This window comes from Carcharhinus amblyrhynchos, chromosome 7 (genome assembly GCF_965287045.1).
Source record: "Carcharhinus amblyrhynchos chromosome 7, sCarAmb.v2.hapA, whole genome shotgun sequence".
Taxonomy (NCBI): domain Eukaryota; kingdom Metazoa; phylum Chordata; class Chondrichthyes; order Carcharhiniformes; family Carcharhinidae; genus Carcharhinus; species Carcharhinus amblyrhynchos.
In genome coordinates this window covers 14,316,862-14,333,776 of record NC_137330.1, presented here as the reverse complement: position 1 = coordinate 14,333,776, position 16,915 = coordinate 14,316,862, and the positions used below count along the sequence as shown (strand labels likewise).

At 46.4% G+C, this 16,915-nt stretch overlaps 1 protein-coding gene across 1 annotated transcript in view; it reads left to right on the top strand.

Annotated features, from left to right (window-relative positions):
• The window catches only part of adgrb3 (adhesion G protein-coupled receptor B3), a 791,427-nt gene that overhangs the window by 750,603 nt on the left and 23,909 nt on the right, over window positions 1–16,915 (top strand). Inside the window, exon 28 of the mRNA XM_080191979.1 lies at window positions 1,267–1,913. Coding sequence (XP_080048105.1) covers window positions 1,267–1,913 — 647 coding nt within the window. The remainder of the gene's footprint in view (window positions 1–1,266; window positions 1,914–16,915) is intronic.

Below are 16,915 nucleotides of genomic sequence, written 5' to 3'. Positions count from 1 at the left end.
GACTCGATGGGCCGAAGGGCCTGTTTCTGCACTGCAGCCTTCTACGTTCTGTGTTGTTTTAAGAGATGGAAGAATGTGAGGAGAAGGCAGGTGATTGGCACGAGCTGAATGGCTCATTCAGAGAGCCAGCACAGGCATGATGGGCAGAATAGCCCCCTGTGCGGTAATAATTCTCTGAACCCACAACCTTGAGGATCTTTGTACCATATGCTAATTACTTGAGCCACCCAAGCCTTATCATAGTGTTTCATTGAGAAATATACTGTTGTGTGCTGGTAACAGGTTAATTTACATCCTAGGTAGCCCAATATCCTTTCAGTTACTGTCTAGTTATTTGCCTTTCTTGCTTGTAGCTGCGTTCTATTAAGCTGTTTATATAAAATAAGAGGTTTGCCTTAAGTAAATACCGTTCATCTTAATTCACCCCAAATATCAAATTTTAAAACATTAAAGCCTCATTATCGATGTATCATGTGACAGCGAGAATGGTAGAATGCCAGTTATATGGACTTTGGTCTTTCCCCATCCAGCCATTTCTATCTCCTAACTACTGTAGAGCAGCGTGCTGGCACAATGGTCAGCACTGCTGCCTCAGAGCGCCAGGGACCCAGGTTCAGCTCCCGGCTTGACTCACTGTGTGTGCGGAGTCTGCATGTTTCCCTCGTGTCTGCGTGAGTTTCCTCCCCACAGCATGAAAGACGTGCTGGCTAGATGCATTGGCCATGCTAAATTCTCCCTCAGTGTACCCGAACAGGCACCGGAGTGTGGCAACTAGGGGATTTTCACAGTAACTTCACTGCCGTGTTAATGTCCAAAGAACAACACAGCACGGGAAACAGGCCCAACGAGCCCACGCCGCCATTTTAACACGATGAGTCCCCTCTCCACCCATGACCCTTGTCTATGCTTATGGCACTCCACATTGCGGGAAGACTAATTCAGGGACAATTTGTTACACCCATCAGCCTAACAGCACATCTTTGGGGTGTGGGAGGAAACCCACTTGTGACACTAATAAATAAAGTTAAACTTTAAACAAATGTCCTCCCGTTTAAATGACGCCGTCGTTTTCTCATTACGAGATTGACATAAAACACCAATGATTTTAATGTCTTTTTGGAGTGACTACGGAAATATCAAATCACTGGGGGGAAGCAGAATGAGTTACTGTTTGTCAGAACGTTAATTCACAAGGACAAGCTACCCTCGAGCGAACAGAGCCCCTTTTGATGATCTAATTCTAACTGGTGATTCTTTGACCCACAGTCCTGCACAAAGATATCGGGAGCTGCCGGGCAGCCACCATAACGGGAACCATGTCCCGGATCTCTTTGAACGACGATGACGAGGGCAAAGGGATCAACCCCGAAGGCGTGAATTTTGCCTCCCTCCCTGGAAATATCATCTCCAAAGTTTTGATACAACAGCCGCCGACCATGCACGTTCCGATTGGGATGAACGAGCTGACGGAGCAGTGCCTAAAGAAGGAGAACAGTGAACTGCGGCGGACAGTTTATTTATGCACTGACGACAATCTGAGAGCTGGGGATGCTGAGCTGACCCAAACTCAAGAAAGGATGATGGAGAGTGACTACATTGTAATGCCACGAGGCTCAGCCAATGTCCAGCCCATCGTTAAGGATGAAAGCAAATTAAACATCAGCATGGAAGGCATGCCACACGATAGGTTAATGCATTTTAAGGTTAATCCTGAATTTAATACAAGCGCGTCTGTGATGGATCACATCAGTTTTAATTTAGATCAACATCTCACAACGCAAGAACACAAACAGAACATTCCCTTTGAGCCTCGATCTGCCGTAAAGAACTACATTGTTTCTGAACTTGATGAAAATAACACTGCACTATCAAGAAGTGAAACAGGCTCGACAGTATCCATGAGTTCGTTAGAGGTTAGTAGGTTTGCCTCAAGATCGTGCAGAATGTACTCTAGATGCGTTTACTGAGGTGGATTATCTGTCCGCAGACTGTGAGTTTTTTTGGTGTTTATTCTGTCTCTTTGTTAATTTATAAGGTGCATCTTATTCTGTTCAGGCTGAAGGAGAACAGAAACTTCTCCATCACCTTTCTTTGCCAGTATTAACACGCAAAGTTTCAGGTCCACCTGTTCTCAGTGCTGACCTTTACCAACTGGTTTAATACAGGAATTTATTATTTCGTGTTGACACCCTCCCTGAAGCAGCAGACGAGGAATGTTCTCCAAATCCATTAAAGATTGGTTGTGAATGCCTCCTTGCGAAGGACGGCACAGTAGGGGCAGCATGGTGGCATTGTGGTTGGCACTGTTGCCTCGCAGCTCCAGAGACCTGTGTTCGATTCCTGGCTTGGGTCGCTGTCTGTATGGAGCTTGCACACTCTCTCCATGTCTGCATGGGTTTCCTCTAGGTGCTGAATTGCTTCTTAGTGTCCCGCGGTGTATATGTTAGAGGGATTAGCAGGGTAAATGTGTCAGGTTTCGGGATAGATCCTGGATGAGATTGTTATTGGCGCAGGCTCAATGGACCAAATGGCCTCCTCCGCACTGTAGAGATTGTATGTGTCCAACTGAAAGTCTTCATTTATAATTTGACTGACAGGGCAGTAACAGGTTTTGGGTTGAAGATGTCGGATATCCAGGGGGACTGACACCTTACACCTTCCAGAACACTCAGGTGCGATGCAAAGGTCAAATATCAGGGTCCCAAATGTAAGTGTGCGGTTTTCTACGGGCCTTGTAAGATTGGGGTCTCTGCCCAGCCCAGCTTCAACAAGACCATCAGCACAGTAAAAGTCAGGTCCAGGACCTCATGGCCAGGAGGATTCCCTGGCTCTCCTCCAAATGATGTGGAGATGCCGGCATTGGACTGGGGTAAACACAGTAAGAAGGCTGACAACACCAGGTTTAAGTCCAACCAATTTATTTGATAGTAAACTCACAAGCTTTCGGGGTTTGTCCCTTCATGCGAAGGGACAAACCCCGAAAGCTTGTGAGTTTACTATCAAATAAGGGACAAACCCCGAAAGCTTGTGAGTTTACTATCAAATAAATTGGTTGGACTTAAATCTAGTGTTTGTCAGACTTCTTACTGTGTCTTCTCCAAATGAACAACAGATGCCCTCTTCACCAGTCAATGTATTGAAGAGCAGTCAAGTTGCCTACCCTGAATAGCAGGAGTGGGGGCCAACATGGACTGTGTGGGACCTTTTACTCTTCCCTTTATTGAGAGGGCACCAATAATTCCTTTCCAAGAAGTATCTTAAAGTTTATTTATTAGTGTTGCAACTAGGCTGACATTAACACTGCAGTGAAGTTACTGTGAAAGTTTCCTAGTCGCCATACTCCAGCGCTTGTTCAGTTACACTGGAGAATTTAGCACGGCCAATGTACCTAACTAACACATCTTTTGGACTGTGGAAGAAACTGGAGCACCTGAAGAAAATCCGAGGAGAACGTGCAAACTTTGCACAGTCGCCTGAGACTGGAATTGAACCTGGGTCCCTGGCGTTGTGCAGCAGCAGTCCTAACCACTGTGCCATCATGCCATACACTACCAAAGCTACTGAAATCCCAGGCAAAATGGTCACACAGCGTACGTGTTAGTGATTCAGATACCGTGCCTACCCCACTGCTCCAGCTGCCAGTCAAGTGCAGTGGTCCCACGGTTGGCAGCAGCAGATCTTTAGCCGCTGAATATTTGGGCAGTCGCTCCATTGCCCGTCGGGTGTGAGAGTACGCTGGCACTTAACACTGCTGCCTCACAGCGCCAGAGACCCGGGTTCGATTCCGCCCTCGGGTCACTGTCTGTGTGAAGTTTGCACATTCTCCCCGTGTCTGCGTGGGTTTCCTCCTGGTGCTCCAGTTTCCTCCCACAGCCCAAAGGTGTGCAGGTTAGGGTGACTGGCCACGCTAAATTGACCCTAGTGTCAGGGGGATTAGCAGGGGTTACGTTATGTGGGGTTACGGGAGTGGACGTGAGTGGGATTGTGGTTGGTGCAGACTCGATAGGCCGAATGGCTTCCTTCTGAAGTGTAGACATTCTAGGAGAATAATAAGGTAAACGGTGACAAGGAGTGCAGAATATTGCAATTTGTCCAGGATACCTTTAAGTTCTCTGTTACAGTCTGTACAAAATAATTTTACATTCCTTTCTACAGTATGTGCTGTCTTCAGGTTTGTAGAACCTCCATCTTGGCTTGATATTTTAATGTTCCATGTTTACAGTTGTTGGAAGGTGTTTTCATATCCTGTTATGGTTTATGCACGCTATTTTAACACTCCATTTTTTTTTCAGATTACTGAACCAATTGTAACATTTTATTATATTTATGTAAAGTATTTCAACGCTCTGACACTGCAGAATATTTTAACGTTATAGTGTGAAATTACTCTTCATGCTCAGGTAGAGTGTTAAATGGGAGTTCAGTTTAATATAATATATAAGACATAACTTCACTCAGTGCACTTTCAGAGAATCCATTGAATCCCTACCGTGCAGACGGAAGCCACTTGTCACATCGGGACTTCACCGATAACAATCCTACCCAGGCCTTTTCTCCGTTATCCCATGTATTTACTACCCCTTTAATCCTCCCTGACACTCAGGGGCAATTTAGCATGACCAATCAACCTAACCCACACATCTTTGGACTGTGGGAAGAAACCAGAGCACCCAGAGGAAACCCGTGCAAATACAGGGAGAATGTGCAAACTTCACACAGACAGTCACCCAAGATTGGAATTGAACCCAGGTCCCTGGCACTGTGAGGCAGCAGGGCTAACCACTGTGCCACCCCACTTTCTAGGATCTCAGGTCAATGCGTTGGGTTTAAAGCTAAAATACAAACAGAAAATGCTGGAGAAACTCAGCAGGTCTGACAAATTCTGTGGAGAGAGAAACACTTTTAATGTTTCGAGCCCATTGACCCTTCTACAGAACTGGGTTTAAAGCTAAGAGGACCTATAGTTGAACCAGCCAAACAGTCATCTAACTGATAAAAAGAGCAGCCTATGAGACAGGTTATTTGTTGTGTGTGGAGGACTCTGTGGGGAGCAGTTGAAGAACAAGGAGGCACAAGGAAATATTTTTGGAACGGCAACTGCAAATCACAGCGGATGTTAACAAGGGCGAGGCAATGGCCTAGTGGTATTATTGCTAGACTATTAATCCAGAAACTCAGCTAATGTTCAGGGGACCCGGGTTCGAATCCCACCACGGCAGGTGGTGGAATTTTAATTCAATAAAAAAATCTGGAATTAACAATCTGTTGATGGCCAGTTGTCAGAAAAACCCATCTGGTTCACTAATGTCCTTTAGGGAAGGAAATCTGCTGTCCTCACCTGGTCTGGCCTACATGTGACTCCAGAGCCACAGCAATGTGGTTGACTCTCAAGGGCCCTCCAAGGGTGACTAGAGATGGGCAAAAAATGCTCCAGCAATGTCCATGGCCGATGAATGAATAAAAAAAACAAAGGCATTGCAGAATGGAAGGGCGCGTTACTAGTGTCCAGAGAGAGGGCATCACTGGGAGAAGGCTTCGGAGTGGGCATGTGCATGGGTGGAGGATGACGGCAGGGATGGGTACAATGAGAGATCACACTGCAGGAAAGGTAGAATAGAATTTGACAGGCGGCGGCAGGCTTGGAGAACAGAATCAAAGTTTAGAGAGAAGACTGAAGATGAACTCATGTTGTGTGCATCTGCCACATCTGATGACAATCAAAGTAAATTACAGGTTTCAGTAGTGTTTGACTGACTGCGAAATTACCTAGTAACTTTCTGTAAGTGTAACGCAGATAAATATATTTGTTAACGAGCTGAAAAACGAAAAGGAAAACAAGAATCATGGGGTTGCAGGAGATTGCTCACACTTACAGCTAACTGTTACAGTGCACTCCGGTCAGCTGGTACACACGCACACACACACACACACATATTCACACATACACACACACTTACAGCTAACTGTTACAGTGCACTCTGATCAGCTGGTACACACACACACACACACACACACATATTCACACATACACACACACTTACAGCTAACTGTTACAGTGCACTCCTATCAGCTGGTACACACGCGCACACACACACACACACATATTCACACATACACACACACTTACAGCTAACTGTTACAGTGCACTCCTATCAGCTGGTACACACGCACACACACACACACATACACACACACACACACATACACACACACTTACAGCTAACTGTTACAGTGCACTCCTATCAGCTGGTACACACGCACACACACGCACACACACACAGTTTTCGGACAAACTGCCTCGCATCAGATAAGCTTTCATCTTTTCACGTCCAACGACACTTCAGACAGATGAAGCACACGCTTCCCTATGTTTCCAGAACTTTTTTTCTCCTGGAATGGGTTAGCAGCCCAAAGCCAGAGGCTGTAATTTTAAGGGTACCGTACAATTAAGCATGGCTGTCCAGGAGTCTCTCCCATTCTTACCACCTTCCATGGGCAGACAGGCTGATAATTGACCTGTTGGTCCACGTTATGAATGTACCTTTCTTAGCCATCAAGTCCCAGGTGGGACCTGAACTTGGAGCTTCTGGTTCAGAGGCAAGGTGCTATCCACTGAACCACAAGACTTCCTAACTGACCAGACCTCATCGTAAAGCTGTGCTGCTGCCTGAAATGCCCAGCACACTAAATTCATGCCTTGATTACATCTTCCCTTTACAGAAAAGGTATGACAGAATCATAGAATCTCTCCAGTGCAGAAGGATGCCATTTGACCCATCGAGTCTGCACCGCCCACAATTCCACCCAGGGCCTATCCCCATATACCTACCCTAGCAGGGATCCCCCTGACACTAAGGGACAATTTAGCATGACCAATCCACCTAACCCGCACAACTTTGGGAGGAAACCGGAGCACCTGGAGGAAACCCACGCAGAGAATGTGCAAACTCTACACAGACAGTGACCCAAGCCGGGAATTGAATTGAGGTCTCTGGCACTGTGAGGCAGCAATGCTAATCACTGTGCCACCCAGACAGGTCCAATACTTCACTCCCTTGTCAGGACATAGGAATTGTCCTCAGTGCACATGGCAAGCTAGCTGGAGGACTGAAATATGCTGCAGGTTTGTATCTTTTTAAAAGTTCGCTAATGGGGTGTGGGTGTTGCTGGCTAGACCAGCATTAATTGCCCATCCCCAATTTCCCTTGAGAAGGTGAGGTGAACTGCCATCTTGAACCGCTACAGTCCCTGAGTTGTAAGTACACCCATAGTGCTGTTAGGGAGGGAGTTCCAGGATTCTCACCCAATTACAGTAAAGGAACAGCAACATATTTCCAAGTCAGGATGGTGAGTGTTCCCCAGTATCTGCTGTACTTTTCTTTAGTGGTTGGTAGTGGTTGTGGGTTTGGAAGGTGCTGCTTAAGGGATTTTGGGTGAGTTGGTGCAGTGTATCTTGTAGATGGTACACACTCCTGCCACTGTTCATCAGTGGTGGAAGGATTGAATGTTTGTGGAAGGGTTAGCAATCAAGTGGGCTGTGTTGTCTTGGATAGAGTCGAGTTTCTTGAATGCTGTTGAGGCAAGTGGAGTCTTTTCCATCACACTCCTGATTTGTGCCTTGTGGATGGTGGACAGGGAAGTCAGGACGTGAATTGCGTCCCACAGGATTCCTAGCCTTTGACCTGCTCTGGTGGCCACAGTAATTGTATTGTCAGTCCAGTTCAATGTCTGGTCGATGGTCAGCACCAGGATGTTGATGGTCGTGGATTCAGCAATGGTAATGCCATTGAATGGCAAGAGGTGATGATTAGATCCTGTCTTGATGGAAATGGTTATTTCCTGGCACTGATGTGGTGTGAATGTTACTTGTCACTTCTCAGCCCAAGCCTGGATATTGTCCAGGTATTGTTGCATTTGGACATGGACTGCTTCAGTGTCTGAGGAGTTTGTGCATTGTGCATCTTCATTTCTGAACTTAAGATGCAGGGAAGGTTATTGATGAAGCAGCTGAAGGTGGTTGGGCCCAAGTACAGTGCAGAAAGAGGCCCTTCGGCCCATCAAGTCTGCACCAAACACAATCCCACCCAGGCCCCACCCCCATATCCCTACACATTATACCCACTAATCCCTCTAACCTTCACATCCCTGGATACTAAGGGGCAATTTCTTAGCATGGCCAATCAACCTAACCCGCACATCTTTGGACTGTGGGAGGAAACCGGAGTACCCAGAGGAAACCCAGACAGACATGAGGAGAATGTACAAACTCCACACAGACAGTGACCCGAGCTGGGAATCGAACCCAGGACCCTGGAGCTGTGAAGCAGCAGTGCTAACCACTGTGCTACCGTGCTGCCCTATGGTTCTATAAGTTCCTCTGAGGGACTCCTTCAGCGTTGTCCTGAGATGATTGATCTCCAACAATCACAGCCATCTTAATTTGTCCCAGGGTTGACCCCTGATCACGTTACCTTCCCTGCACAGATGGTTTTGAAACAAATAGGAAGTAGTAACTGCATCATCAAATTCTTGGCTTTCCATTTGCCCATTCTGCCTTGCTGCAGGCTGGACGGGACTGACAGGACGGGGTTTCTGAGCAAAAGGCCTCACAATGACATTCAGTGTGACTATTATGTGGAGCAGCTGCTGGCAAGGTTTCACAGCGTTAGAGAATCTAATTCCGGCGTGAGTCAGTCGCAGAGGGCTGGACTGTAAACCTTGTGCATGAGGGTAGCCTGCCAGAATGAATTGCCTGTCCATTATAGAATCTACTCCATTTCTATGCTATTGATTTTACTGGAATGATCATTGAGAATGGATGCACTCCACGGGTCTCTGCCATGACCATTTACACCTATGTGTTCATGGCGTGCAGAGCAGGAGTCTACAGAAGTGATCATTGTAGACTTCTTACTGTGCCCACCCCATCTCACCTGCAGAAGAATAACATCCACTTGGGCACACGATTTTGATCCCGGGGGGTATCAAAAGAAACACCTAAGCCAGCAGAGTTGGAACGTCGCTCCAGAATGGTCGCAGTAATGTGCATTCTGCTCCTCTCTAATAATAGTCAGCTTCAGACAGACTGCAGAGGCAAAATGTGTGAGCGATTCCGAGGTCCAGTTGGATTGAAATACCTCCCATATGGACAGTCTGTTCTTGTTTGCTTACACAGAGCAATGGCTGACATAAGGACGTGTCTTCCAACAGAGGCCTGGTGCCAAACTCTCGACAAGGAGCAAGAGAAGCAAACGTGCCCTGCAGCTGTCTCTCTGCACAGACAAACCACTCGCTGCATAACAAACAAGGCTGCACACCTCATTCTGCCAGCAAGACCTCACTTCAGAGCAGCAGCAGTTTGGCTGCCTCGCTGATGGAGAAGGCTGTGGGGTTCAGACCCCACTCCGGGAGGTGAGAGTCCAGCTTTGTCCCTCACTGTGGACTGAGGGAGTGCCGCGTTGCTGGAGCTGCTGCTTCTCGGATGAAACAAGCCCCGTCTGGATGTTAAACAGATCCCTTGGCACCAGTCAAAGGAAAGCAGGAATTTCTCCTGCTGCCTTAGCCAATATTTATTTCTCAAACAACTGATTGACTGGTCATTTAAGAACATAAGAAATAGGAGCAGGAGTAGGCCATCTATCCCTTCGAGCCTGCCCCGCCATTCAATAAGATCATGGCTGATCTGAAGTGGATCAGTTCCACTTTCCCGCTTTCTCCCCATAACCCTTAATCCCCTTGTCTACCAAAAACCTATCTGCCCACGTCTTAAATATATTTAGCGAGGCAGCCTCCACCACTTCAACGGGCAGAGAATTCCAGAGATTCACCACCCTTTGAGTGAAGAAGTTCCTCCTCAACTCCGTTCTAAACTGCCCCCCCCTTATCTTAAGGCTGTGCCCTCTAATCCTACTGTCCTTTCTGAGCGGGAAGAACCTCTCCACCTCTACCCTATCCATCCCATTCATCATCTTGTACGTCTCAATGAGATCTCCCCTCATTCTTCTAAACTCTAATGAGTACTAGCCTAGTTTATTCAGCCTCTCCTCATAGCTCAACCCCCTCAACTCCGGTATCAGCCTAGTGAACCTCCTCTGCACTCCCTCCAAGGCCAAAATATCCTTGCGCAAGTGCGGCGACCAAAACTGCACGCAGTACTCCAGCTGCGGCCTCACCAGTGCCCTGTACAGTTTCTGCAAGACCTCCCTACTTTTATATTCAGTCCCCCTCGCTATGAAGGCCAGCATCCCATTCGCCTTCCTGACCACCTGCTGCACCTGCAGGCTGGGTTTTTGGGTTTTTTGATCATTTGCCTTTTCTGGGACCTGACTGTATACGAATCGGTTGCCACATTACCTCCATTATAAGTGAATACACTTCAAATGCTGTCAGTCACTTTGCAGCTCAGACTGTGGTGATACATAAATACAAGTTCCTTTAATTAATAAAATCGATAGAGTATCACATAAGAACTAGGAGCGGGTGTTGGCCATCTGGTCCCTCGAGCCTGCCCCGCCATTCAATAAGATCATGGCTGATCTGATCATGGACTGAGCTCCACTTACCCACCCGCTTACCATAACCCTTAATTCCTTTACTGTTCAAAAATGTATCTATCCTTGCCTTAAAAACATTCAATGAAATAGCTTCAACTGCTTCACTGGGTAGGGAATTCCACAAATTCACAATCCTTTGGGTGAAGAAGTTCCTCCTCAACTCAGTCCTATATCTGCTCCCCTTATTTTGAGACCTCATTGTGGTTTTGCCTGCCAGTGGGAATAACTTCCCTGTTTCTATCTTATCTATTCACTTCATAATTTTATATGTTTCTGTAAGATCTCCCCTCCGTTTTCATTTGTGAACACAATACATAAGGTATTATACTCACTAATTGCAATACATACAGTGCATCACAATAAGCATCCCACACTATTGTTATTCACAGTAAAGTCACAGTATATTACCTTAATTTTTGGTTTAATTTATTATTGTCACGTTTTGGGATACAGTGAAAAGTATTGTTTCTTGCGCGCTACACAGACAAAGCATACTGTTCATAGAGCACATGGGGAGAAGGAAAGAAAAGGGTGCAGAATGTAGTGTTACAGTCATAGCTAGGGTGTAGAAACAGTGGTTTAGTGCGAGGTAGGCCCATTCAAAAGTCTGACGGCAGCAGGGAAGAAGCTGTTCTTGGGTCGGTTGGTACATGTCCTCAGACTTTTGTACTTTCTTGGAAGGTGGAAGAGAGTACGTCCGGGTTGTGCGGGGACCTTGGTAACACTGGCTGCTTTTCCACGGCAGTGGGAAGTGTAGACGGAGTCAATGGATGGGAGGCTGTTTTGCGTGATGGACTGGCTGCATTCACAGCCCTTTGTAGTTTTTTGCAATCTTTGGGTCAGAGCAACAGCTGTACCAAGCTGTGAAACATCCTGAAAGGACGCGTTCCATGGTGCTTCTGTAAGAATTGGTGACAGTCATAGTGGACATGCCAAATTTCCTTAGCTTCTTGAGAAAGTAGAGACTGTTCTTTCAAATTGAATGAACATGTTGATTTTTATATTTTGTTTAAAAATCCATTGGACCATAAACTTAAGCCTGAAGAACAGAGCATTTATAGCAGTTCTCTTCTGCTTTTCATTGCAATGACAGCATTGTTCCCTTGTCCTCCTCTGCCCTGCCTTGTTTCTACCCCCTCAGCTGCCACAAAGAGATGTGCACCTCTTGTGAAGCTGCAGTGCAGCACAACCAGTATGCCCCATCCCTCCAGAGCACTTTGTAGAACATCGATGAATATAAATTGTGGAGGGAACTGACTACAGGTGTCGGGAGGATTATGCTTCAGTTGTACAGGATACCAGTGAGACTACATCTGGAGTACGGTGTTGGTCTCCTTATCTAAGGAAATATGTACACGTGCTGGACTAATACATAGAATGAGTGGGTTGCCTTACAGGAAGGCTAGGTGTCCATTAGAGTTTAGAAGAGTAAGAAGCAACTTGATTGAAACCTTTAAGACCCTGAGGGGTAATGACAGGGTGGAGGTGGAGCAGATGTTTCCTCTTGTGGAAGAATCTAGAATGAAGAGTCATGTTCAAACAGAAGGGGTTCCTCCTTTAAGAAGGAGATGAGGAGAAATGTTTTCTCTCAGTGGATAGTGAGTCTCCGAAACTTCCTTCCTCCAAGGGCAGTGGAAGCAGAGACTTTGAATATTTTTAAGGCAGCAGTAGATAGATTCTTGATTGAAAAGAGGGTAAAAGGTTATTGAGGGTAGGCAGGAATGTGGGTTGAGGGTACAATCAGATCAGCCATGATCTTACTGAATGGTGGAGCAGGCTCGAGGGGGCCAAGTGACCTACTCCTGTTCCGAATTCATATGTTCACAAAGCCAGACCAGACTATGAGGAGATCCTCCGGCCTCCCCGCCCTCTGCTTCTCATGGCGGAAGGCAGCACACCATTCATCAGATGTGGGATCTTCTGGTCCCACCACTGTCAGTGGGCTTTCCCACTGACTGCACCCCTTACTGCTGGAAAACCTGCGGTGGGGTGCATCATCGGCAGGACCGGAAGATCCGAAAGGCGTGAACAGCCAGAATATTCCGGCCTGCAGCTTCATATTACTGATTTTATTAATTAAATTCAAATTCCCCAGCTGCCGTGGTGGGATTTGAACCCAGATCCCCAGAGCACTACCCTGGGCTTCTGGGTTATGAGTCCAATGATGCTACCACCCCCCAAGTAGGAGGCCATTATTGAAGATGTTCTAATTCTCATTGTAAGTAGAGAATCGGCATCTTTCCTTCACCTTGATATTGTTTATGTACTCATTCGCGGGACATGGGCGTCGCTGGCTGGCCAGTATTTATTGCCCACCCATAGTTGCCCTTGGGAAGGTGGTGGTGAGCTGCCTTCTCGAAATGCTTCAGTCCACTTGCTGTGAGTTGACCCACAATGCCAGGTGGGACTGTGGTCGGTGCAGACTCAATGGGCCAAAAGGCCTCCTTTTGCACTATAAGGATTCTATGATTCTGTGAAAAGGGCAGCAGCTCTGGGAAGGATTAGTCAGACTATGGGTCATCTTTTTCTCACCTTCCACTCCGTACTAGCACGCCGCTGTAATAAGAGAGGCCTCGAACAGGACAGCATCAACAATAGCCAACTGGTCAAATATCAAGCAAGAGAGAAGAGGGATTGCATTTGACAAATCTGTCGCCAAGTGTGACCACGAAATCAGCATCTTCAGGAGGCACATGTTCCACACACAAGTGACATTCACGTCACACAAATGCCAGGCAATAACCATCACCAATAAGAGACACTCTAACCACCACCCCTTGACACTCAATGGAATTATCATCACAGAATCCTCCACTGTCAACATTCTTGGGGTTACCACTGACTAGGAACTAAACTGGACTCGCCACATAAGAACAAAGAACAACACAGCACGGGAAACAGGCCCTTCAGCCCAACGAGCCCACGCCGCCCATTTTAACATTATGAGTGCCCTCCTCTACCCATGACCTTTGTCTACACCTATTGGGGAAGATTGAGGGAAAACTAATTTAGGGACGATAAACACAGTGACTGTAAGAGCAGGTTAGAGGCTAGGAATATTGTGGCGAGTAACTCACCTCCTGATTCCTCAAAGCCTATCTACCATGTACAAGGCACAAGTCAGGAGTGTGATGGAATACTCTCCACTTGCCTGGATGGGTGCAGCTCCAACACACTCAAAAAGCTCAACACCATCCAGGACAAAGCAACCCGCTTGATTGGCACCACATTTACAAACACCCACTCTCTCCGCCACCGACGCTCAGTAGCAGCAGTGTGTACTATCTACAAGATTCACTGCAACAATTCACCAAAGATCCATAGACAGCACCTCCCAAACCCACGATCGCTTCCACCTAGAAGGACAAGGGCAGCAGATACCTGGGAACACCACCACCAGCAAGTTCCCTTCCAAACCACTCACCATCCTGAGTTGGAAATAAATATATCACAGGATTTTCACAGTTACTTCATTCCAGTGTTAATGTAAGTCTACTTGCGAAACTTTAAAACAAACATTTAAAAAAATTAAAGCTTCAAACTTGAACTTTAATCCCTTCTATCTGAAACCGGCAGCCTTTCAGCTAACCATCTCGGGACGCTTAAAGGTAGGCGGTAGACATTCGAACAAAATTTTCATGGTGCAAGTTAAAATTGGTCCTGAGCCTTCACTTTAAAACCAGGCCACGCTGCCAGGATTGTTTGAAGGAATAAATTTAAACATTGTATCATTGTAATCAGCCATCTTCCTGAGCCCCAGTTTATCACACCAGAGAGCCAACCACAAAGAACAGCTGGATGCAGACATTCACAGTGATCCTCATACAGGCACCGGGGAATGTTGGCCAGGATTTCCCAGCCCCGTTAAAACCCTGACAGCGGGCGGGGCTGAATAATCCCAGCTGTTACGAAGCACATTCACGCCAAGAAACCTCCGACCCTGTCCACAGCTGGGGTTCTCAGGCGCTGCTGCCGTGAATGAAGTTTGGGCTGAGTGCCAAATTCTCCATTCTCGCTGGCAGCAAGATCGAACCCGGGTATTTGGCGCTGTGAGGCAGCAGTGCTAAGCACTGTGCCACCTTGCGCCCATGCATGTGTTATTTCCTGCCTTATTGCAGGTTCTGTGAATTAGGTAATGGGTCTGACTCGGGGCACAAGGAGCCAGTCCTGGCCACACGTGCAGTTGCACGTGTTAAGTTGGAAGAGAGAGCAGTTCCCTTGCATATTTGGGTATCCAGATCTTACAAACTGCAGCTTCAAATTAATTCACAAGGGAGTGAGGCACTCAAGTATTGTGATGGGGGGAAATGTGTAATGAGCACTGCATGCACAGTGACATTTTGTATCTAATTAGCCGTGTACCAAACTGAAATGAATGCAGATAATCATTCACGACATGTTCTTTGCTATTTTGTTTATTGTTCAGACAGAGGTGCCGAGTGGATGATTCACCTCGGCCTCCTCCAGAGATCCCTAGCATCACAAATGCCAGTCCTCAGTCGATTTGATTCGCTCCCTGTGACATCAAGAAATGACTGAACTGTCAGTACAAGGCGAAAGCTGTGGGCACTGATAACATCCCAGTTATACTGCTCCAAACTAGTCTCAATGACAAGCTGCTCCAGTACACCTACATCACTGCCATTTAGCCAACATTATACCTACATCAGTACACCTACGTCTCTGCCATTTAGCCAACATTATACCTACATCAGTACACCTACGTCACTGCCATTTAGCCAACATTATACCTACATCAGTACACCTACGTCACTGCCATTTAGCCAACATTGTACCTACATCAGTACACCTATATCACTGCCATTTAGCCAACATTATACCTACATCAGTACACCTACGTCACTGCCATTTAGCCAACATTATACCTACATCAGTACACCTACATCACTGCCATTTAGCCAACATTATACCTACATCAGTACACCTACGTCACTGCCATTTAGCCAACATTATACCTACATCAGTACACCTACATCACTGCCATTTAGCCAACATTGTACCTACATCAGTACACCTATATCACTGCCATTTAGCCAACATTATACCTACATCAGTACACCTACGTCACTGCCATTTAGCCAACATTATACCTACATCAGTACACCTACGTCACTTCCATTTAGCCAACATTGTACCTACATCAGTACACCTACATCACTGCCATTTAGCCAACATTGTACCTACATCAGTACACCTACATCACTGCCATTTAGCCAACATTATACCTACATCAGTACACCTACGTCACTGCCATTTAGCCAACATTATACCTACATCAGTACACCTACGTCACTGCCATTTAGCCAACATTGTACCTACATCAATACACCTACGTCACTGCCGTTTAGCCAACATTATACCTACATCAGTACACCTATATCACTGCCATTTAGCCAACATTGTACCTACATCAGTACACCTACGTCACTGCCATTTAGCCAACATTGTACCTACATCAATACACCTACGTCACTGCCATTTAGCCAACATTATACCTACATCAGTACACCTACGTCACTGCCATTTAGCCAACATTGTACCTACATCAATACACCTACGTCACTGCCGTTTAGCCAACATTATACCTACATCAGTACACCTATATCACTGCCATTTAGCCAACATTGTACCTACATCAGTACACCTACGTCACTGCCGTTTAGCCAACATTATACCTACATCAGTACACCTACATCACTGCCATTTAGCCAACATTATACCTACATCAGTACACCTATATCACTGCCATTTAGCCAACATTGCCCAAAAATCAGGCTAAATGCAACCCAGCCAATTACCAATCATCAGCCTACTCTCGATCATCAGCAAAGCAATGTCATCAACTGGTACTGACATAGCAATAACCTGCTCACTGATGCTCAGTTTGGGTTCTGCCAGGGTCACTCAGCTCCTGACCTGATTGCAGCCTCAGTTCATACATCGACAAAAGAGCTGAATTAGAGGCGAGGTGATAATTTTTTTTAAATTCATTCGTGGGACATTGCGGGCTGGCCAGCATCAGCCATCCCTAGTTGCCATGGAGGACAGTTGAGAGTCATCCACATTGCTGTGGCTTTGGAGTCACATGTAGGACCAGACTGGGTAAGGACGGCAGATTTCTTCCCCTAAAGGGCGTCAGTGAGCCAGACGGGTTTTTACGACAATGGTTTCATGGTCATCAGTAGATTCTCAATTCCAGTTTTTTTTAATTGCATTCAAATTCTACCATCTACTGTGGTGGGATTTGAACCCAGGTCCCCAGAACATTAGCTGAGTTTCTAGATTAATAGTCTGGCGATAATACCACTAGGCCATCGCATCTCCTTGAATGGCTGACCTTG